The sequence below is a fragment of the Cupressus sempervirens genome, chromosome 6 (genome assembly GCF_028749045.1).
Source record: "Cupressus sempervirens isolate cs-2001-9-10 chromosome 6, ASM2874904v1, whole genome shotgun sequence".
NCBI lineage: Eukaryota > Viridiplantae > Streptophyta > Pinopsida > Cupressales > Cupressaceae > Cupressus > Cupressus sempervirens.
The window spans coordinates 314,006,687-314,031,457 of record NC_143123.1 but is presented as its reverse complement, the minus strand read 5'-3'; the positions used below and the strand labels follow the sequence as shown (position 1 = coordinate 314,031,457).

The 24,771-nt window shown below is 34.4% G+C and overlaps 1 protein-coding gene across 1 annotated transcript in view; it reads left to right on the top strand.

The window, feature by feature from the left end:
• The first annotated feature begins 1,182 nt into the window (after positions 1–1,182).
• The window catches only part of LOC149552451 (Cytidine/deoxycytidylate deaminase family protein), a 75,780-nt gene continuing 52,191 nt past the window's right edge, over positions 1,183–24,771 (top strand). Inside the window, exons 1-4 of the mRNA XM_089788013.1 lie at positions 1,183–1,531; positions 1,668–1,728; positions 2,524–2,583; positions 2,979–3,169. Of these exons, the coding sequence (XP_089644139.1) occupies positions 1,713–1,728; positions 2,524–2,583; positions 2,979–3,169 (267 nt within the window). The 5' untranslated portion in view covers positions 1,183–1,531; positions 1,668–1,712. The remainder of the gene's footprint in view (positions 1,532–1,667; positions 1,729–2,523; positions 2,584–2,978; positions 3,170–24,771) is intronic.

Here is a 24,771-nt window from a genome sequence, read left to right as displayed (position 1 = left end):
TATTAATTATAACTACATTATAACTATGACAACAAGTACACACCACTAAGTGCACTTGTTTACAAACTATAAATTAGTTTTTGCTGTTTTTTTTTTGAAATACTCTATTCTGATTCCAAATAATTATTACTTGTTCGAAATGTATTTCTAAGCTAAAACATATGAAAGATATATATATATATATATATATATATTTCCATTCAGATCATACTTTGTAAATATAATCTTTTAGTTATATTTGTTCAAATATATGAAATCAATTTTTTAAATGTCATTTCTTACTAAGATTATAACATAACATATTTAACATATTTATCTTGTGTGTCCTTATTGCAACCTTCGGTACAATCGAAAAAATGGAAGAGGATAGATGGTTTAAAGTTGTCTTTAGTGATACACAATGTAAGCGAAAAAAAGACATGGATGTAACAAAACATCAAATGGATGAGTAAATGGAATATTCAATTCAATATGTGCTCCACAAATAATAAATAAATAAAAGTCTTTGTTATGAAAAAATTCTACAAGAGAAATTGGGGAAGTGAGATCGGGAGGAAGAAAATATATTATATAAATGAGTTCAACCCCACTTGTGATCAACTTCAAAAAGCGTACATAGAAGCCAACATTTCTTGGAGGGCTAAAATTCTTATCGCTAAGAACCAACTCTCACCAACTTTGTTGTGAGACCAGGCATTGGAAGAGGCCACATGAGGCTTGGGAAGAGATAATTTGCAAATTCTGCAATTTTGGGAAAGTGGAAACTGAACAACACTTTATTTATTTTAGAATGTGAGGCCTATAAAGACAACATAGATAAATTTGCACATACTATATGTGATAGTTCTTGACATAACCTATTCAACGAAGAGTACATTGAGCAATTGGGTGGGCTCATCATCATCCTACACAAGAAATGAATGGAGCTACTTAAGTCTGCTTAAGTTGTCTTGAGACACGTTAAATTTTTATCTATCTATCGCTAGTTTTTAATTGGGATAACTTTCTATACAAGGAAGCTTTGAACCAATTTTTATTTTGGTAAGAATCTTGTTGATAGGAATTAATGATGGCTGGGGAAATAGGTAGTGTTGATAGGAGTTAATGATGGTTGAGGAAATAGGTAGACACGAGTGTCAGCCTCCGTTGCTTAAAGCAGCTGGCAATTGACGTTATTTTATTGTAGCTGGCGAATGGGAGATAGGAAAGAGGAGTGCAGAGCTGAAACCAGGGCTCAAATAAGTGAGGGGAAGCCCCAAAGGAGTCACCCAACCCAACGTCCCCTCTCCACCACCACATGTTGCACGCTGCCCGTTTTTACAGCTTACCACTCAGTCGGATTGAACTATCTTTTGAGATCCGCTGGGAGGGATTCCCTTGACATTCGTGGAAGTCACATTTCTTAGTACGCAGAGGGGGGACGGATTCGATTCCTTTTAACCATCTTCGCTTTCCCTTCCCTCCTTTCCCGGCCTCATATTCTTAGCTGCATTTATTGTCACAGCCATTGGTATTCTTCAGATTGCTTAAGGTAAACATATTTGTGTTAACTAGTAGGAAACGGTTTGGATTTATGTTAAATGTGACACATTATTTGGTATGTGGGAAGGCAGACAATGCTATGGAATCCGGAATCCGAGTCTTATGGTTTTTGCGTGGCTGTGCAGATTTAGATAGACGGAAACAGAGACTCCCATTTCGTAATCGTTGATATGGAAGAGGCAAGTGGTAAGCTATATCCATTCTATGTATTGCTATTGTTTCTGCCTGCTATTCATTCTTGTGCTGCCAAAAACTTGCATCAAAAAACAATTTTACTATTGCCCCGCCGTATTCGATTTTGGGCACAGAGAATTTAACGTACTCATTTCATTTCATTTCATTTTGCTGATTTAAGTGTATGCGGCCCTTGGTATCTACTGGAGTCTCTACCTTTGAATTAAGATAATCTAATGTAAAAGGCCATTAAAAGTTATGACCCTCTGAGGATCACTGTGTTTATTAGGTGCATAATGACTTTCAGATTTTCATAGTAATTTGGCAAGTTTACTGCTCAAACTGGGCCCTTCCCCCTATTTACTTTACCATTTGTCTCCGAAGTTAGGAATTAACACCAAGTTGATATTTTTCCTTCCATTCTTAACTCCGCTTCTCTGCCTTGGAGACTACTTTTAGTATATTTTTATCCCTTGGTAGTATCGTTTTTTGTCCTATCAGCAGGGATTTTCAACCAATTATAATGAGCTACGAAATTTGATGTTTTGATAGTTTTTGATCATTGTCGCAGTGTATAATTTGATGCTTCATTTAATATGCCGTTGTTTACTTGAGCATGGTTTCTATCTGCTTTGGTGAATGGAAATCTCATGGATAGATTGATTTCCAGATGAATATGTTCTATTATATTGCCTCAGCCCAGTTTTGCTAGTTTTTATATTTTTTCTGTTTTCGAATTCCTGTATTGTTTTATTCCATTAGAACTACAAATTGTTTTGACAATTAATGCCGTTTTGATCGACACAGTCGTGGAGTCCAAGGACGGAACAATTGCTGTCGCATCTGCATTTCCAGGGCACCAAGAAGGTCAGGACAACACGTTCATGTGTGTTTAAAATACACTTCCTTTTTATTTATTTCCCATACTGGCAAGGTAGTTACTATTAGTAGTTCGTACAATTCTAGGAGTTCAAATTTTTACAAGCATTTTAACATTATAATTATCAGCGTACTAAGGTAATAAAGACTCCACAACTTTGAAATTAAATTTTCATTTGACTTTTTAAGTATCAGCGAACTAAGGTATTAAAGACACACAATTTTTGATAGCAAAGTATTGTAGGCTGGTTTCTGTTGTTCTTGGAATGTTTTTCTGTTTTTTTCCGTATTTAACATGCAATTTTTTATTAGATGATGTACATTTATTTGAAATTTGTATTTTTTAAAAGTAATTTTGTGTTTTCCATTGTTATCTTGTTCAGCTGTTCAAGACAGAGATCTGAAATTTTTGTCTAAGGCGGTGGAAGAAGCATATGACGGAGTTAATTGTGGCCATGGTGGGCCTTTCGGTGCTGTTGTGGTTTGTGATGATGAAGTTGTTGCAAGCTGTCATAACATGGTTTTAAAGTACATGGATCCAACTGCACATGCGGAGGTTACAGCTGTAAGAGAGGTCAGTAGGCTGAGTTGGCATATGCCAATTAAATTGTAGATTTTCTTCAAACAAGCTTTGCTTGCACGCATTCAATGCGGCCCCAGCATACTGTTTGTTCTTGTTGCTTGTATGTATTCATGTTGAAAAATAATTGGTTTCATTTAAAATTTGCTCTGGCCTTTACCGATTACATTTTGATTTGCAATTAACAGTTTGAGTGTCTTTTTTGTCCTTCTGCTGCTAGGATTACATCAGTTTTAGTCTTTTATTTCAATTCACAAATTGTTTTTATCTCCATGACAATCAATTTTGATGCAACTTTTGTAGTCAAGGTTTAAATTGTTTCACATCACAAGTGAGCTATTATATAATTCGACTAGTTTTTTTGAGATTTTTTCATTATTTCAAGTAAGGTCACCTGTGTAGTTACTGCACCAATGTTCTCACTCGTGACTTTCGGGGCTCATGTCATTCAAATTTCAAAATTTCATCATTTTAGTCAAAATGGGCAAAGGAACATTAAATTTTTTGACTAAAAAATGCCAATCATTTATGAAAGTTTTGGTGATTTTTATATTTATAAAAACTTCCGATTGTCCGCCAGCTTCATCCTGTATTCTGAATTTTTAAATTTGGAGTTCTGGGTCAAAAGTTGTGTCAGCTTGAAGTTGGAGTGCTAGTTTTTAATAATTTGAAATTTGAAATTTGAAATCTTAACTCTTAAAAAGTTAATGGTTTGGATCTTAACTTTTAAAAGAAAAGTGAGCAAATTAAGATCTTAATTAAAATGGGGTTAAGAGTTAGGATTCCAACTTTTACCTTTTTTTTGGTCAAACTCTTATTTTATAGTCAACATCTTTAACTTTTATAATTTTAAGATTTAAGATCTTAATTTCTTTCCAGAATTTGGTATTGTTCATATGAAAATTACGTCGGCTTTAGAAGTGGTACACAAGAGGCTTTGGGGTTTGTTGTCTATGTGACATGTGTGCTTTTAGTTTTTTTGTCATGTCAACTTGGTCATGATTATTTAAAATCAAAACCTAAACCGATCTCCAACTTTGCAATAACTACACTGTGGGAACTGGCAAATCATGAGAAAATTGGCTTGGGTGAATTGTGAGATTATAAGATTTTATTATAATTGTGTTCTGTGTATGATACAAAGGAATAAGAAAATCAAGTGTAGACAAAGTAAGGATTAAATTATCATGGCTGAACTTGTTTTCTGCTATATTTGAGTAGAAGAAGGCATGCACAATATATGAAGAGTCTCAGACTCCTATTTTCAATCAAAAATCTCCATTCAAGACACCACTTCTGATTTATCTGACTGAAAATTCCAAATAATATCCCTTCTACCCATGCGTTCCTCTTTGACTAAGTCACAAGATGTGTCCAATTTCCTTCATAAAATTCAAATTTCAGCGAATTTTTACCCTTGCTGAACTTCAACTGAATTTTATGATATTTAATATAATATTTAATTATTTAGCGATGTCTTAACTATTTTCACTATTTTGTGGATATGTTAGTTAAATTTCAAAATATATAAATCTATATGAGGTAAATTTAATGCCAATTGTTTTTTTCAAATTTTTACCCTTGCTGAATTTCATCTGAATTTAATGATCGATGAACTCGAATTTGAATTTGAACCTAGTGACTTAGCTCTTTGATAATCATCCAATGAGTAAGTGCCAAGTTGGAAAGAGGAAAATACATGCTGTAATACCACTATAAAAGTCCAAAGGCATGGGTGGTTTATGAATGTGTTAAGTTACATAGTGATTGCACGTAACTATGGACAGAATGCTCGCTTATGCATGTGTGGAAGGCGGTACACAGTCAGCACACTGACAGACAGCAAGATTAATTCTCGCATGAAGGCATTGGCAGTCGAAGGTAGAGCACAAAAACATCATCTGAAAATGTCTTTCTCCATTCAGCTTGCAGTCTAGACAAAACACACGGACTATCGAGCATGCTACTTCATGTAATAATTATTGTAGAGATTGGTCAAGAACATGTTTGACAAAATGTCAAACCAAATACTGCGCTCCCATAAAGAATTCCATGGTATATGAACTATACGCTGAAAGTAAGGTGGGATGGCACTTTAGCTGTTCTAATGTGGTGTATATAATTCATTTTCTCCTTATAGAGACACAAGCAGCCAAATAAGATGTATACTGTGTTGGGATTGGTTTTTATTGTGAACCAAATGCAGTCTATGTAATACCAAATGACAACAGCACACTCATAAGAGTAATTTGACCAAATGATTGCCCAAGGAATCCGATGGAAGCTGAAATCACATGTGCTATGATTTTGGGAATAATCATTTTCAAATATGTAGAGATTTCACAGCTATTACAAATGGCAGATGTAAAATTAAGTTTACCAAACTTTTCTAATATTACTCTGTGCAGGCCAATAGGAAGATCGGGTACAGGCATCTACCACAGTTTAAACAAATACAAAGGGACTTTGTCAGAGGTTTGACATGCATTCAAGCCATGAATCATATACAAAGCAAATGGATAGTTTACATGGGAAAACATGATTATTACACATGAGTTGTTTAAAGATATGTAGTGTTGCAGGGTAAATGCAAGATAGATTTATTGTTAAGCAGACCAATCTAAGAAACATAGACCGGAGCATTTAGTTACCTGTGCGAGTATCTTAATCCAGTGAAATGCATGTGAAATTTGAAAGCAAGAACATTGCATGCAAACTGTTTGACAATTTGCCTCATCAAATACTAAATACATTTATAATAAATTAATGGATGCTTTCAAATGTTGTCAAAGGAGACTCAGAATATATGTAATGATGAAAATTTACAAATGAGAAATATAAAGGTGGAAGCTCAGGAATGATATATGGATATTTTACAGAGCATAGTGAAGATGTTCTTTAAATTGTTTAACAGAACATCGATGGCTGGAGAAGAGGAAAATGTTTCTATAAATGGGAATTTTATGCTAAGTCAAGCTTTGTAATTGCATCAATTTAAGACACCGATACCCTCAAATTAGCAATTATAAAAGATTCATTTCTTGGTAACCTTTCAGCTTCTTATAATTGATTTAGTTCTGAAAAATTCTTTTAGCTATCAAGCAAAGCGATTAGAAGCCAAGATGATGAAGTTCAATTGCCAAGGACAGGAACCGGCTTCAATCCTCAAATGCACACTTTTGGAATTGGTAAATACAAAATTGGGTCATGTTGATATTGCAGATTATTAGAAAGTGATAAACAAAGGAAGTAGGACACCTTTGGCTCAGCAAATACTAGACGGTGAGTTAGCATGTGCTGCAAGCCATCCATTAGCAGTTTAATGCCTGGAATTGGTTCTGGAATGTATGAAAGCTTATGATCCAGATACTAGAGAAATCAGGACACCTGGAGGTAATACAGTGGTGAGGCATGATCCCATATCTGTTTTCATCTCATTCAGATTACCAACTAGAGACGAGTCCCTAAATATCTCTAGGGAGAGCGTTGAAGCTTATCTTGATTAGAATAAAAAGAATTGCTTGAACACCATAGCCAAAAGTTGGTTGGAAACACCAAGGAAAGGCCAATCAGAATTGCCAAAATCACTTTGCAGAACACTATTCATTGAAGACATTTCAGATATGGTGGTTCTTCTGAACAAATTGGTTGGGAATAAGAGTGCTGAGTATTTTCAGAACTGGATGTTCTTAATATATCAATACAATAATCACTGACAAGCAATTCATAGATTGGGGGAAAGTTATTAGCGATGGTCTTTGTAATTAACTAACCTAATTTGAGCTTAATCAAAGATTTCACATGTCCTCATACCTCATGTATGCAATTGCAAACATGAAGGTATGGCCCAGTCTCAACCCCCAAGGAGAGTACAATGAAATAACCCAAATTTATAATTCGTATAGTCAGCTGCAATTAAAATAGAGTTGTGTGTATTTCTGCAAAGTAAATGATGCCTTCACAATGCTTATAGCTAGGAAGCTTCAGGTAAACATTGGGCTTCAAATATCTCATGAAGCAACCAACTTTGTCCTAAAATATGGAAGCTATTTTGTTCAGTTTCCTCACTTCACTTACATGCGGATCGGAGCCTTTCAGGAATGTCCACTCATGCTTCCCCATTTTGTTGATTACAAGCTGGTTCTCGCAGAGGTTTGCAGGTAGATTGGTCAGGTTAATAAAAAGTGTAAGAAAAAGAAAGTAGATCTCATTTCTTTCCCAATTGGCTTAGCTCGCTACTGGTGCAACTCTTGACTGGATGCACAGAATATAGAAATATCAATTGTTAAGCTCACCCTTTACTCATATGATAGCAGGTCTCCACTTGATAGTAAACACAAGTTACCTAAAGGTTTGGTTACTTTAGTAGTGTTGAAAATATGAAGAAAATGAATGTATCTATCAGCATGTGGGACTCTTTGGCAATTCCTGGTCAAATTGACATGTTACAATCTGAATTATCAAAAAGGGGTGGCTCATTCATAGCAGATTTTTAAATGAGGGTTTCTTTTCTGAAAGTTCTAATATCTGTGAGTTTTTGGCTCTTTGCTGGGTTCTCAGCATCTGAGCAACATCTCTCATAAATATGACTGTGTTATACATTTGCCTTTGCTGATATATTCAGCTGTAGATTCATAATATGTGAAACCCTATCTTGACTGTATTTCTGGACGCCTGGAGGTAATGCTTTTTTTTTTTCGGTTTTTTGAAAGCTATAAAATCTGGGTGCCATGAATCTCAAGTGGAGACCTAGATACTTTCACTTTTTGACAATGGAAGATTATTGGGAAGATTGTGAACATGACTTTGAAGTAAGCAAGCGAGAATAGATGAGGTTTATAGTCCAATAGATCATTGATTTTAAAATGGGATGGAATGTGATAGGTATACAAAAAGATAGATCAGAAGATCAGATTCAGTTAACCCTTTCTAGTTCGAGAGAATACAATAATTAGAATTGCCTTTTATCAACTGGTCTTTGCAAGAAGTGAAGAACCTGAAAGAAAGAATTTTCTATGTTATCCAAAGAACAGAAAGGTGGTTGCAAGGGGAAATTAGGGAAGCCACAACCACTAGACTAACAGGCAAAGGTAACTCTTCCAAAGGGAGTAATTTATAGGAAGGCACATCTAGGATAGCCATCTCTGACACTTCACCTATTTCTTCCAGCTCACAACAAAATGCACTAGGAGGAGATGATGACAGAGATCCTAACAAAGGAGTGGATTTAGCTTCAGCATGTGAGCTCAACATCGTGACTAGAAAGAAAAGTTCTAAGCGCAAAGAAAAGAGCTTGAATCCAATACAAGAGATGGTAGATGAAGCTCATGAAATGAATGCTTTGCCATCATCATTTGTAGATGAAGTGATCCATTCTTTGACTTCTCCAGGCACCCCATCTCCTCATGATGTTAATGTGCCCCATGAGATTCCGGTCCTAGGTAATATAAATGATAAGTACTCTCACCTATGGCTTTGAATGCTCCTGCAGTGGTAGAAACGTTGACAACATTGTCAACCTCTTGGCTGCAACAAAGTTTGGAAAGAAAGAAGAAGATTGTCATCCAGTTGGAAACACCAAGCATAGATGTAGTAGCTGATTTAGTGCATAAAGGTGCAGAAATGAAAAAGACTAAAGCAGATTATAGGTAAGCGGTAATCCCAACTACAGACAACCTGTTTTTTGAAGTCTCGCAACCTATCACGGAAAAGGATGTTTATGAAGCTGATGAATCTTTTTTTAGTATATCTCAAGTAGATTTAGGCCGGCTTACATGTGAAATAATAAGTCATGTTGGTAGTCAATATTTTTAATGCAAATGATCTTTGATTTCTTGATTTACTTGATCATGTGATCTGGATATATCTCATCATTCAAGAATTTTTCTTCAATTATATGAAATGTTGTAATATATCCATTGAATGTGAAGGTAAAGTCCATACTCTCTAGGTATCAGCAGCCATTTTAGTCGAGCAATCAAATAAGGACAAACAAACTAAATATCAGCTCAAGAATCAAGTTCGAGCTTTACCTTCATGCTTACGATCAGTTGTTGGTGATTTGCTTCCAGCTCTTAAATCCTCTTCTACAAAATTAATTGCTGATCCTGAAAAGACGTTTGCTAAAAACACCATTGAAAACATATAGAAATGCCAAACATATGGTAAATTGGTGGATGATTAGATTAATCACATGATTGAACAAGCGTCAAGTTTATTCAATAACATGAAGGCAATTTATGTGAAATTGAGTCAACTAGAGCAAGGAATTTTAAAAGACTTGGGAATCATCAAAGATGAACAAATGTTCTAGAGGGAGATTGTTAATAATTTGAAAGAGATAAAAGAGATTGACAACAGTACAGTAAAGTCCCTATCATTGTTCTCAAGTGAAAAGATGAACAAGCTCACATGTGGTTCAAAAACATGGAATACAAGTGTGCTAGTATGGATTAGCAAACAGGTGAACAGGAGAAACTCCTCGATACTTGCAAGCAGCTTAAAACTAAAGCTCTGGGTAATTTGCCATAAATTATTGAAGATATTCCAATCAATGAGCGAACACAAGATCCAGGTTTGCCTGCCATTTTGAAGAGTGTGGAGTTAAAAATTAATTCAGAGCTTGATGACAAGCAATGCTCAGGTGCTGATATTATGATAGGTTTGAGTGTCCTTTGAGGGCATCAAATTCCTGTATTTATTATTTGCCCAGTTACAACAAGGAGTTGGACAAAATTCAGAGGGAAGCATGATAGATGCAAGCTGGAGATGAGAAGTGTGATTATTATAAAAAATTAGTCTTTGGCTCAGGTAATCGAATTATTCAGAGTGTGTAAAACAAGGTCACCACAGCCACAACTACTAACTACAGGTCAGAGAACATCTACATGAGATACCAGTGCAAGCACCTGAAAAGTTAACTTTACAAGATGTTTTTGTGCAAGTTGACCAAAGTTGCTCATTTGAGTTATTGTTTGTAAGTTTTGTAAAGTTGTCAACTTTGGTCAAAGTTTTAGTTTTAGTTAAGTTGACTTTTACTTGATAAAAGTTAGGAGTTCAGGTTGAACCTTGTAAAGTTAGAGTTAGTTGTAGAAATTTGCTTGTAACTTCCCAACTCTAACTTTGTCAGTTACTAACCTAGAGTTAGTTATGATGAAGAGGCCTATTGATGCAATGAAAGGGTCATGTAAAGCGACTTTTTGACACATTATGAATTTTGGAGCAACGATTTCATTAATGAATACAAAGTAATTTTTTGAGGTGTATTCAATCATTGCTACGTGTTCATATGTTATTATCTTTTTTTGTCGTATGAAAATATACTATCTTTTATAATCTTTCTCCATTTCATGAAGGCAGATTGTCACAGAGATCTAATTTGTATTGTGGATATCTCTCTCTGCTAACTTGGGAATATGACGATGATATGAAATCAGATGTTTACCATTGGATATCTATGTGTGCAGTCTATTGGTTTTGATAGTAGAATTGAGCAAGTCCTTTGTTTGAATTCTTGATAAATGTTTGTATATTCATTATCAGAAGTCTTTATAATAAATCTTTAGCATTTGATAAAATCTAATCTAAAAACCAAAATTACATCAAACAAGGGAGCTGCCCCTCAAAATGCAGAGGAAGGCCATAATTATTCCATTGGGTTAAAATACATAGGTTTTGAAAGTGACAAATGTGTTTACCAACAAGTTCAGATCTGCATCAAACAATTTTAAAGAACAACAACAATTTTAACAGCATAAATATAACATCCACTACCCTTACAAGTTATGTGCTCAAAGCTTATTTGTAAGATTACAAGATACCCAAATTTTGGGATTCTAGATAATCATGTTTTTAATCCCAAAAATTGATGGTTCAAAAAGAAATTGCTGGAAGCTTCTATAAAGCAGGAAAGAAAGACACTTCAAAGCAAATTTAACCTAGAGAAATAAAATAGCAATTAACTAAAGCAACCTTAGGACAGGCCCTCCACGTTCTGATCAGAATAGAACCTATAGAAACAATAATTACTAAAAATAGCTATTGGTAAGATTAACAATTTTGATCCATGAATGCACCTGGTGATTCTAAAGTATTTTTTGCCTTGAAACTTTCCAGATCTTCTGATGGATAATGAAATTCTAATCTTTAATATGTTCACAACTTCGCCAATCCAACTAGGTGACTCAAATTTGAAACATTCTTGGGTTTCATAAACATTAAAAACTGAAGATGAAACCCAAGCTATATGTTCTGATCAACGAACTGAAAAGACTAGGAACTTTAAGTTGAAACCCTAGAATGAAGATCCAACACACCCTTGTATCTACAAAATAATGAAAACTGTCAACTAAGATGTGGAGGCTGCCATAAAAATCTGCAATTAACAACGAATGCCACTGCAATTTTCTTCTTACAAATATCGGAAACTTGCTCTAAATCGGCAACGCACATAACACACTAAGAGTTTGATTTCGTCTGAGAATTTGAATATTTACACTAACCAAACCTTAGATGAGAATACATTGCAAAAACTAAGAGATTTTGTGCTGAAACTGCCCATTTATATTACCTGGAACTTAGGTAGGGCAGTCTAGGTGCTCAAATATGTCAGCATCTGCCACCGGAGGATATCTTTCAATAAATGTTGGTGTATCCTCTTGTTTTTTATGACATTTGAACTTATCTTCATAAGCCTATGTGCGCCTTTATGATGTCCTTGCCAGAAAAAATGACCTCAAGTACCTCTCATTGCCGTCCTTGTCACTTGACTTCTGATGAGTGTATCCTCTTGTTTTTAATGATATTTGAACTTATCTTCATAAGCCTATGTGTGCTTTTATGATGTCCTTGCGAGAAAAAATGACCTCAAGTACCTCTCGTTGCTGTCTTTGTCGCTTGACTAATGGGTGCTTGCTTTTGTCATGTTTGTCACTTAAGAATCCTTATCATCCTTGGAAGTTCCTTTTCTCGTTAATGTCACTTATCAACTTGTTTGATGCCTATTCCATGTGTTTTTGTCATATAAGCTTGCCCTTGATTATATCAGGTTCTCTTTTCTTGGTTTCCTGCCTCTTATACATGATGTAGGCACCCTTCTTGGTTTCCCATGTGACTTCAAATTGTTGATATGCATGTTTTCTGTGTTTTACCCATGTATTGAACTTTATGGACCTCCTAGTTGGAGTGGGCGCTCCCTTTACCCACTCTTCTTTTAAAGAAATCATGTTCTTCTCCTAGAGCTTTTGGGCTGCAAATGTCACAAGAATACGTGGTAGGCACCTGTTTTGTCCATTGATGTCACTTAAGTGGATCTCCTGCCTCCTAATCACCTGTTCTGATCTAGGATGCAAGTGAAGTGTCTCCAAATTGCTGCTCTATTTTTTTTTCACTGTTTGAAAGACTTGCTGATCAGTGCAAGTAAATCTGCCTTTGGATGCTGGAATTGCACAGGGATCTGAATTAATGGCAAGTTTGATCATGCATACACAGGGATGGAACTTTTCTTTTAATTATTTTTCTTGTTTCATGTGAAGCATGTTCATCCTAGTTTTTTAATTTGTCTTTTATGATTTAAATCCAGCTTTTATGCTGATTATGCCCCTGCAGGGATGCCTGATAACACCTTTCTTTGTCACTTAATTGCCTGACCTATTGCCATTTGACAGTGAATGAATCTCTAAAAATAATAAATAATTTACTATTTAAATCATGATATTTTGTATGGGTTTCAGAGATTAATCCTCTCCATTTTGGGGAATTACAGAGCTAATAATCATCCTAAATGATCGTGGGCAGATGGTGAGTGAACATCATCAAACAGGAGAAGAAAACCCTTTGCTTGCTAATAAGTGTCGAAGTTGAGGAATGCATGGATTTTATATTACAGCAATTGAGATAATTGTGCATCTCCTCAGTGGGCATTTAAAATATTGTTGTGGTTTATGTTTGATTATTCCTCTTGATTTCAGTGAATTACAAAACTAATAATCAGCATTAATGATTGGGATAGGTGTTGAGCAAATTATCTGCTAGACAAAGAAAACCCTTTACCAGTAGGAAGCCTAAGTGTTAATGTATACAAAACAGATCTCAAAGATGGAATTTTATGTGAACAGGTTGAAGAAAACCATGGACATGATGGGGCTTTTTGATATCTGCACAACTACATGCTTACAAGTTCATATTGGAATTTTTTTCTTAATTCTGAGGTTGGTAAGATTGATTATTGAGGTAAGTAGGCAATTTTGTGGACATTGGATCACCTATAAAAGATTCTAACAATGGATATGACCAAATTAGGGAGTGTCCGATGGGGTAAAACTTTCTATCTGTCATATCCCCTATTTTTCTTTAATATAAAGTAATAATAAATAATAAAAATAAATAAATCAATTTAATAATAAATTATAATATATTTATTACTAAATTAACGACAAGATAATAAATACAATATTATAAATAAATAAACAAATATAAATCAAAAGAATATAATATAATATGAGTACAATAATATAATATATGATTAATATAATTAGTCAATCTTAATTGTCGATATAATTATAATTAAATTAAAAAAAAACCTTACACCAGTTTAGTTATGGAAATAAAGAGAAGCAATCACTAATGAAAGAGTGTGTCTTTTTTAAAAGACGTCTCTCTACATAGAGACACGATGATAATGGGGAATAGAAAATATAAGGAAAGCAACAGATCAGATCAGAGGTGGAAGGAAAAATACACAGAGAATGGGTATGGGCAGAGGAAGAGGGGATAGAGTGAAAACTCAGAGAAGGGTACAAATACAAATATTGCGAAGTAGCTTGTAATTGAATCTGGGATCTACATCTACATCATTTTTCATATTATGAATTCACTGTTGAAAGAGGAGCGATATATATCTCAGAATGTGTTTTGGGTAGAGATCTGGAGTTGCAGATCACACAGGAGTGAAGAATAAACATAGTCACAGATACGTTACATTAATACTGGCAGCGATCATATACTGGCAAAAATCCTATATACTTATGACATACCAAGAGTGACAGTTAAAAGAAGATAAGACAGAGTTGGAAATCAGAAACAGATCAACTAATATCATTTCTATGGCAGATTAGGATAAGAAATAAGTAAGGCAGAAAAAACCAACAATCATAGAATAATTATACTCAGTGCGGCGACTAGTAACAATGTTACTGTGGTAACGGAAAAAGGACAGCAATGGGTAGAATTCAAAGATCGGGCAAATGATTACAGTGGACAAAAATAATAAGAAGTCCTTGCAATACAAATGAACAAAGGACATATAGTTTTATCTATTAATAAATAAACTAGCAAAGAACAGTACAAAGAGGTTACAAACAACAACAAAGGGGGAGAAAACTAGATGATAATCCGTCAACACAACTGGCGGTATTAAGGAGTATAGGAAGCATCAGACTAGATAAGAATAAGCAATAAGCTTTGGGGACATGGTGACAATATTAAAAGGAAGTCTATGAGATCAAAGTATGATAAATTGTATTCATAAAATATAGAGAAGTAAAATAGTTTTGGAGAATAAAGGGCAGATTCAGGGGTTATAAATTTATTATTTAAGTCATAGAATCAGAGACATTACAGTGAACTATATATAGATGGGTAATTGTACTGAACTACCAGTGGATTAGTATTACCTAAAAGACAGAAAACTAAACATATTAAGGGAATATCCAGTTGCAGGCCTAGAGGTAACTAGAGTTATATTATATTTATCTTCATATTTAATATTTATGTGATAGCAGCAAATAAATAATGAGATAAGAACTTTATAGTTCTTATAGAGACCAAGTTAATCTTGGTATAGGGCATCTATTATGGGTGTCGAGTTTTTCTTTAAGAGAGCTCAAAGACTAGAGGGCATTCTTATGAATGTCGGGATGACAAATTGGAACCTAGAGAGAGATTTGTAGATAATCTCTTGGAGACAATGTATATTGTAGTGGTCAATCATATGCATATGCCGGAGATAAGAGACTTGGTTTGAGGTGGGATCTCTACCAAGTAGTGTTGTGATGAATATAGAGATCCCAGAGGCCTTAGGGAGACACTCTTCACATGACAATTGCCTAATTGAGAATTAGTTCTCATTAGAGGGTTAGGTAATCCAAGAAGAGTTCCTTCCAAAGGATTAGGAGGGTTAGTATTTAGATTGATATTTAATTAGTTTAATATTTCTATCATGTTTTGGATTTTAAATATATATTTGCTATATTGTACTAATGATTTGTTGCAGGTTCTAGCATTCATTCCTTAAGCTAGAAGATGGGACATTACAGTGCTATGAAAGCATGATCTTGCCATCCTGCAGGGAAAATTTCGAGACAAGGAGACGTAAAGTGCTTCTTTGGGATTGAAGTGTTGATAGTTGATATCGAAAATATATGTCAAAAGTGTGACACAAGACCCTCCCTCAAATAAATATCATGAAAGTAATAAATAAACACAAGTTAGAAATAAATAATACTAATTAAGATATTACCATGGTGGACTTGGAAGCCATAAGAGCTTTGAGCATGCTTGATCATATTGGATTAGAGTTGTACTGAAGGAACTTAATTGCTCGAGGACAAGCAATTGGAGGAAGGGCAGACCGTCATATCCTTTATTTTTCTTTAATATAAAGTAAAAATAATTAATAAAAATAAATAAATAAATTTAATAATAAATTATAATATATTTAGTGCTAAACTAACTACAAGATAATAAATACAATATTATAAATAAATAAACAAATATAAATGAAAAGAATATAATATGAGTACAATAATATAATATATGATTAATATAATTAGTCAATCTTAATTGTAGATATAATTATAATTAAATAATAATAAAAACCTTACACCATTTTAGTTATGGAAATAAAGAGAAGTAATCACCAATGAAAGAGTGTGTGTCTTTTGTAAAAGATGTCTCTGTACATAAAGACGCAATCATATCAATAGTTAGAAGCATGGAATATAAAAGGGGGAATAGAAAATATAAGGAAAGCAACAAATCAGATCAGGGGTGGAAGGAAATATATGCAGGGAATGAATATGGGCAGAGGAAGAGGGGATAGAGCGAAAACTCAGACAAGGGTACAAATACAATCATTTGGAAGTAGCTTGTAATTGAATATGAGATCTACATCTCCATCAACTTTAATATTATGAATTCACTGTTGAAAGAGGAGCGATATATCTCTCAGAATGTGTTTTGGGCACAGATCTGGAGTTGCAGATCACACAGGAGTGAAGAATAGTCACAGATACATTACATTAATACTGGCAGCGATCATATACTGGCAAAAATCCTATATACTTATGACATACCAAGAGTGACAGTAAAAAGAAGATTAGACAGAGTTGCAAATCAGAAAGAGACAAACTAATATCATTTGCATCATAGATTAGGATTAGAAATAAGTAAGGCAGAAAAACACAACAATCAAAGAATATTTATACTCAGTGCAGAGACTAGTAACAATGTTACTGTGATAAGGGAAAAAGAGCAATAATGGGTAGAATTCAAAGGTTGGGCAAAGGATTACGGTGGACAAAAATAATAATGAGTCCTTGGCAATACAAATGAACAAAGGACATAGAGTTTTATCTATTAATAAATAAACTAGCAAAGAAAAGCAAAAGGAGGTTACAAACAATGACAAAGGGGCAGAAAAATAGATGAAAATCAGTCAACACAATTGGCGGTATTAAGGAGTATAGGAAGCGATCAGACTAGATAAGAATAAGTTGCAATAAGCTTTGGGGATATAGAGACAATATTAAAAGGAAGTCTGAGATCGAAGTATGATAAATTGTGTTGGGTGGATATTTTGCTACTGACAGTTTTGAGTAAAATCCAGTCACAAAATAGGATGACCAGCCACAGTGTGTGAGGCAGAGTCTCTCCTACCTTAAAGGGAAGGCTCCCCCTTCTCACCGTTTCTTGGATCAACTCAAGGTAAGCAAGAAGTTGAGAGATTTTGAAAGGGTATTACTAATATTCTTTTCTCTTAGCTTTTAGAAAATAATCCACTTACTTGTGGTTAGGAATGGGCAAAATGAAACCTCAAACTACACTTTTATCTAAAGTTGTAAATAATGATACCAATAAACCAATACTAACTCAAAGGCTAGCTGAAAGCATACCAATGTGGCTCTAAGTCCTGTTTTAACCTATTCTATAAGAATAACTTCTACCATTGGGGCACAAAGACTTGCAAAAGTAGGGAATTCTAACTTTTTTCGTGAATTTGAGATGGTAATACAAGGTACAGTCAAAAGTCCTAGTCTATGTATTGCTACAAGTGCTCCTAGCCAAAGCTTCGACTCTGATTGCTTCTTAAATCACTCGGATTGCTTCTTAAATCACTCTGCTCTATTATTGAACACACAATAATAATATGAATCAAAGACAATAGGCACAAATTACAGTCAAAGCTTCTAATTTGCTCTATGACAATTGCTTCCAATCAAAGCTTTGAATCCAATTGCTTATTTTTATTCACGTTTCTCCCATATTTGTACTACATAATCAAAGTTATGATCGCACAAGTTTGGCAAAGCTTTCTTGTGTACAACAAAAGATGATTTTTACAATGAAGGGGGCACTCCTTATATAGGCAAAGGAGTTGAGAAAAAGATGGAGGAAATGGTGGGAGACAACCAATTTTGACCCAGTCTAACTAATAAGAGAAATTATTGGATTACATGTCATTACACATGTAAGTTGTATTACATATAATTACACATTTTCATGTAATACGTCCTCTTCAATTACAAATATGAAAGAAGAAGAAAGATGGAAAAGAATTGAAACAATCCTAGGGATTGTTTTGAAGGGTCTTGTACTTGGCAATGCAATTCTGGATGATAATAGGATCGGGAGTTCCTGTATTTTGTGCCACTGCATTCACCTTGATAATCATGGTGTTACATCTTTTGATAGCCTTTGACTCTCTTCGATGAATTGTTTGTTATCATTTGAAATCTTGATGTGATCAAGCTTTTTCTCATTCAAGTTATCGTGAATTCTCCTTTGTATATTGGCACATTCTAGAGTCTCTAACACTTTGAAAACCTTCTTGACGGTGTCCGGATGTAAACTTGGAATAACTTTCTGACAAACATTTGCAACTTATATTTTTTTGACACAAAGTGCTTGATGCATTCTCACATGAACTCAAGTTCTCGAACAACCATTGGGAAAATGAAGTCAAATGAATTACTGCTTTTGGAGAATGAAAACATGCCTTCTTTACTTGATATCTTTGTTTTTTTTTGAAGAAGTTTTAACATATCTTGACTTGCTGTGACGTGAAGATGAGAACATCTTCCAATGAGATTGAATCTTTGAGAACTTTTGGGATTTGAGTTACAATTATGAATCCATGAGGGGTGGGTATTCAAAGTATGAATTAGACACTTATGGAACACATATGATGGCTGAAAATGAATTGGAAAACATATGTATTTGGATGGAAAGGGCCAAAGTCAGACTTAGAAAGATGGATTGCATGTGGGCAATGATGGGCTTTTGTGTGTATGACCAAGAATGCAAGTTGAGACGCATATGAATGCATGCAAATGATAACTTTGGACTTCCAAAGTGGGACCTTTAGTCAAAAAATGGGTTCTCTGAATGTCATTACACGTAAAGTAGATTACATATAAAACGAACATGCAGTTAGGTTCGGAAGATGGAAATGCGTGTAAATGGGAACGAAGGATGAGATTGCGTGTAAATGTTAATGGAGGGTGAGATTACATGTAATCGCATTTGGAGAATGAGATGCAGTGTGTCATGACATGGAAAGTGGAATTATATGTAATTGCTCTTGAAGTGTAATTGCATATGAAAGGAATGGATGCAAATGTGCCTTGGCATGTAATGGCGAATATAGAATGAAACGATGCACTTGCACGAAGAGGTAGAGGTGGAGTGAAGTAAAACGCACTCAAGTTCTTGGGAAAGAACTTGCAATTTCTTCCAAAAGAAGAAAACCAAAAAAAAAGCAAACAAACAACGAAAAAAAACGCGTGCCTTTGATTTTAGACTCAAACATGTCAAGAAGCAAGTTGCTTTCAAGTGCAGTTTGGAATTTGGATTTTGGGAATTAACCAAAAGTATGAAAATGAGAATTTTCATCATTTTTAAAGAAAAAATGCACTTTTCATGGCATATGTATCAACAAGTGTGCAACTTCAAGTTAAAATATGCATGGAAATAGCAAGAGAAGCATGAATTGATGAGCAAGTTTGAAAATGTCCACTTGGAGATTAAAGAGCCAAAATAACAAGAATTATAGACTTCAAGACTAATTCTCCTCCAAATTCGGATTTTCAAGCAACTTTTTGACTCTCTCCACACTTGCAAGTGATGGACATTCAATGGTCGAATTTGACTTGAGAATGCCAAAAACGTAGTCTCCAAAGGCAATAGCATGCATTAGAACTCAAGAACAACCTCTATTGATCCAAAGGTATGGGTTGGAAATGCCATTATGTGTTTTTTTTAACAAAAATGTGCCCTTTTCATGCAAAAATTTGGGTCATTTTTGCAAAAACGTAGCTCATAATATATATATTCTATGAATCAGTTTTTTCTAAAACCACCCAGAAAATTGGGGTTTTTATCCACTCTTATGCATTTTGGAGCGACATTTTTGAAGTTTGGATCCATGTATTAGCATTTGAGGAAGTTGATTTTGCATTCACAAGTCAAAAATGACCGATACATACATATATCTTCTGGGTGGTTTTAGAAAAAACTGATTCATAGAAGGCATGAAATGAAGCATTTTTGACATCTGAAGGCAAAAATGTGTTCTTCAGTAGCATATATATGAATTGAAATGCCAAAACGACTTTTATTTGAGCCAAAATGTGATCAAAGTTGCCCCAAATCTAGGCGTTTTTAACAAAAACGTGGCTCAAAAATACTAAAATATGAGTCATTTTTGTCTTGAATATGCAAAATCATTACCCCCAAATGCATGTATATACATTAAAACTCAAAAATGCCCCTCTTGTGATGGATTTCAAGCCATTATATGGGCAGATCTATAAGCCTTTTTGATGAAAAACGTGCTCTTGGAGGAAGAAATATCAAGTTTTTTACCCTTGAATCATCAAAATCAGGTTTCTTGAGGACAGATGCATGCTTTTGGAGACAAAACACACCTTTTGGATGCCATTACATGTTTTAAAAAACTCAAAAATGGCTTCCTTATAAAAAAATCACACCTTTTGGGTGCAAACGCATATTTTAAAATCTTCAAAAATTACTCAATAGGCAAAAACATGCCTTTCGGGTGCTATTGCATGTTTTGAAAACACATGTAATATGGATGTCTCACCTTTTGGGTGTCATTGCACATTTAAAAACACATGTAATAACATGTTTTTTGTGTTTTTACATGGCATTTTCGTTCAAAATTGCACCTTTAAGGTGCAATTGCATATTTTTGATGAAAATGTGCATGTACACATGTTTGCACAACTTAAGTGATGAATTAAGCTCATGTCAATTTTATTTTTGAAGAAATATTACTTAAATGAGTCATAAATAACATTGACATTGTTATAGTTAATATATAATGTGCAAATATCATTTTAAAAGTAATATTTACTAGGACATTTGATTTAAAATTCAAAAATTAAATTAAACTATATAGTTAATATAGTCAATGTAAAATTAAAAAGCATCTCAACTTAAAAATATAACATAAAGTGCACTATAGCTTTGAGTGAAAATTAAAAGGGTAAAGTAACTTAAAAACATAACATAAAGTGAATTTATGTTATATTTTTCAAAAAGTGAATGTCAACTTATAAATATAACATGATATTTTTAATTCGTGGAGTTGCACCTAAAAGGTCCACTTTTTGGGCACTAAAATGGTCATATCTTTTGATTGCCGACTCCGATTAAGCCCTAAGATATACTGAATCAAAGGGAGAACTGAAAGCAATATCTTGAGAAACACCAAAGGACCAAAAGTCAACAAACACACTCAAAAACAAAAAAAAGGACGTTGAAGGCTTAAAAAATCAAGCATAGGCTCAACAAACAGAATCACTAAAAATGCTTGACGAAAGCCTTCACTAAAAGGATTTGTTATATCAATTGGTGTCGATTGGTTGATCAATACTAACCAATTAAATAATGAACTAAAATCAGAGAAATGCGAAACTAATTTGAAAAGTTTCCTACTGTTACCTACATTTTGTGGTGACAAAATGCAAGACAACAAACTGTATTCATAAAATATAGAGAAGTATGACTACAAAGAAGCAAAATAATTTCTGGAGAATAAAGGGCAGGTTCAGGGGGTATAAATTTATAATATAAGTCAAAAAATCAGAGACATTACAATGAACTATATATAGGTGGGTAATTGTAGTGAACTACCGGTGGAGTAGTATTACCTAAAAGACAGAAAACTAAATGTATTAAGAGAATATCCAAATGCAGGCCTAAAGGCAACTAGAGTTCTATTATATTTATCTTCATATTTAATATATATGTGATAGCAGAAAATAAATATTGAGATAGGAACTTTATATTTAATCTTGGTAGAGGGCATCTATTATGGGTGTCGAGTTTCTCTTTAAGAGAGCTTAGAGACTAGAGGGTATTCTTATGAATGTCGGGATGACAAATTGGAACCTAGAGAGAGATTTGTCGATAATCTCTTAAAGACAAAATATATTGTAGTGGTAAATTATATATGCATATGTCATAGATAAGAGACTTGGTTAGAGGTGGTATCTCAACCAAGTAGCATTGTGATAAATGCAAAGATCCCAGAGGCCTTAGGGAGACACTCTTCACATGACGATTGCCTAATTGAGAATTAGTTCTCATTGGAGGGTTAGGTAATCCGAGAAGAGTTCCTTCTGAAGGATTAGGAGGTTAGTAAGGGATAGTAGTTAGATTGATATTAAATTAGTTTAATATTTCTAACATGTTTTGGATTTTAATTAAATATTTGCTATATTGTACCAATGATTTGTTGCAGATTCTAGCATTCATTCCTTAAGCTAGAGAGGGGACATTATCAAGAGGCTTCTTCATGATAGTGTGAAAAAAGGGAGGATTAAGATTGGTTGTTAATAGTTGTTGTTGATGGTTTTTTTACAACTCAATATTACACATAATGCTATTGGGTTCAAGTTTTAACTCAAAGAAAGATACTGAAAAAATTCTAATTTGGGTTTTATTTTTTGACCTACCCTTTTGTAGATGATTGTATCTTCTTTTTAGGGTAAGTATAAACTAATGGTAGGCATTCTGGAAGGTCATCTAAAAATATGTGCTCTACAAATAGACTCTAAAATAGCTAGTCTTCCTAGAATGGGTTGACTTCTGTTAACATAGTATCAAGTATCAACTAAAAATAACATTGGCTAAGAATAGTGTAGGTTGAAAATAGACAATTGAGCATTTGAGTCCTAGAGGATTCTAGAGGATTCAAATGAAGCTTGTTTTTGCATGGCAATCTTTTGATAAAATACTGAACCTTGACAATTCACCTTGATGTTTTGAATTAGAAAAGACAATTTTGTTGTTGGTTCCTGTAATGCTTTTTCCCTAATTAGCCTATGAATTTGTCCAAAAATCAAAATTGCACAAGATTAGGGTTAGGGTTTACCATATATTGGGTTTCTCCATTAATGTAATTCAATAATTATTTATAATCATAATGTCAGACTAGAAATAACATTTATGTGGTCATAGAGATCGATTTGAGTGATTGTTGGAGTTAACTTAAGGGCAACCCAACCATAGAAGTGATAAGGTAAGGTGACTTGATTAGGTGCCCCAAAAACCTACCCTAGGCAAAAGAGTGGATTTATTCTCCCTCTTGGCCTCATGTGGCCCGTGCCATACATATGAGGTGGATAAGTATAAACTAATGGGAGGCCTTCTAGAAGGTAATCTAAAAATATGTGCTCTACAAATAGACTCTAAAATAGCTAGCCTTCCTAGAATAGGTTGACTTCTGTCAACATAGTATCAAGTATCAACTAAAAATAACATTGGCTAAAAATAGTGTAGGTTGAAAATAGACAATTGAGCATTTGACTCCTAGATGATTCAAATGAAGCTTGTTTGTGCATGGCAATCTTCTAATAAAATATTGAACCTTGACAATTCATCTTGATGTTTTGAATTAGAAAAGACAATTTTGTTGTTGGTTCCTGTAATGCTTTTCCCTAATTAGCCTATGAATTTGTCCAAAAATCACAATTGCACAAGATTAGGGTTAGGGTTTACCATATATTGGGTTGCTCCATTAATGCAATTCAATAATTATTTATAATCAATGTCAGACTAGAAATAACATTTATGTGGTCATAGAGATCGATTTGATTGATTGTTGGAGTTAACTTAAGGGCAAACCAAACCATAGAAGTGATAAGGTAAGGTGACTTGATTAGGTGCCCCAAAAACCTACCCTATGCAAAAGAGTGGATTTATTCTCCCTCTTGGCCTCATGTGGCCCATGCCATATATATGAGGTGGCATAACTAGTTAGGGTTCCTATCATCATTCTCTTTTATCTCGCCTTTCCTAATCTGCTTCTAATGATTTAAAACTCACTTGCCATTGTAGGAATTGTGAGGAGCATTCAGAATAGGGTGCCCTGAAAGCCTATGCTTTCTACGCCCAGACCCCTTTGTCCCCATGGGGGCTCCCTCGTCACAACCATGAGGTGGCATGCTTAGAAGGTGGCCTCATTGCTGTTCTACTATTGCTGTTCTACTAACTATACTACCTCATGTTTGTTATCATGGTGGATTGCAACAATCAAGAAATATACATACATCTTATACATACTGTCTTTGTTAAGCCATTGAACTAACAATGTACCTATTATTGCTAAATCAAATAATTATAAAATGCATATTAAACCACAGGTATGCAAATTCATATAAGTTAGCAGGATTGCCTATGCATATACACTTGATTGCAGGACTATTTGCTTGATTCCCGATTGTTGTTTCATGAACGATAGAATGATTTCCTTTGATTTGATAATTTGATATGGTAGTGAATGATGATTAAATGAATGTGGAATTCATAGAGTGAGGAATGATGATTGAGGGCATGCTGATTTGATGTCTTTGTGATTGGTTATAAACAAACGATCCTTGAGTGCTTGGAATGCTTTTTCCTTTATTCATTATTGGTGAAAGGGTCGACACCTTTCATAAGAATTGAGTCACCACTTTCTATTGTGGCCTTTGAGAACAATAGATTATTTCCCAACTTGATCTCTTTTGGATGCCCTCCTCAAAAGAAACCTTCTCCTCTTTGTATCTTTCAATGTGAGGAAGTTCACATCTCTTCACCATATCTGCCCCTTGCGATGGTCATATCCCTTCGCAATACCAGCCTTTGAAAGGGTCACAACCCTTCATGATTGCTGCCCCTTTGGAGGGTACTTACCTTCTCCTCTTTGTATCTTTCAATGTGAGGATATCTGCCCCTTGCGCTGGTCATATCCCTTCACAATACCAGCCTTCGAAAGGGTCACAACCCTTCATGATTGCTGCCCCTTTGGA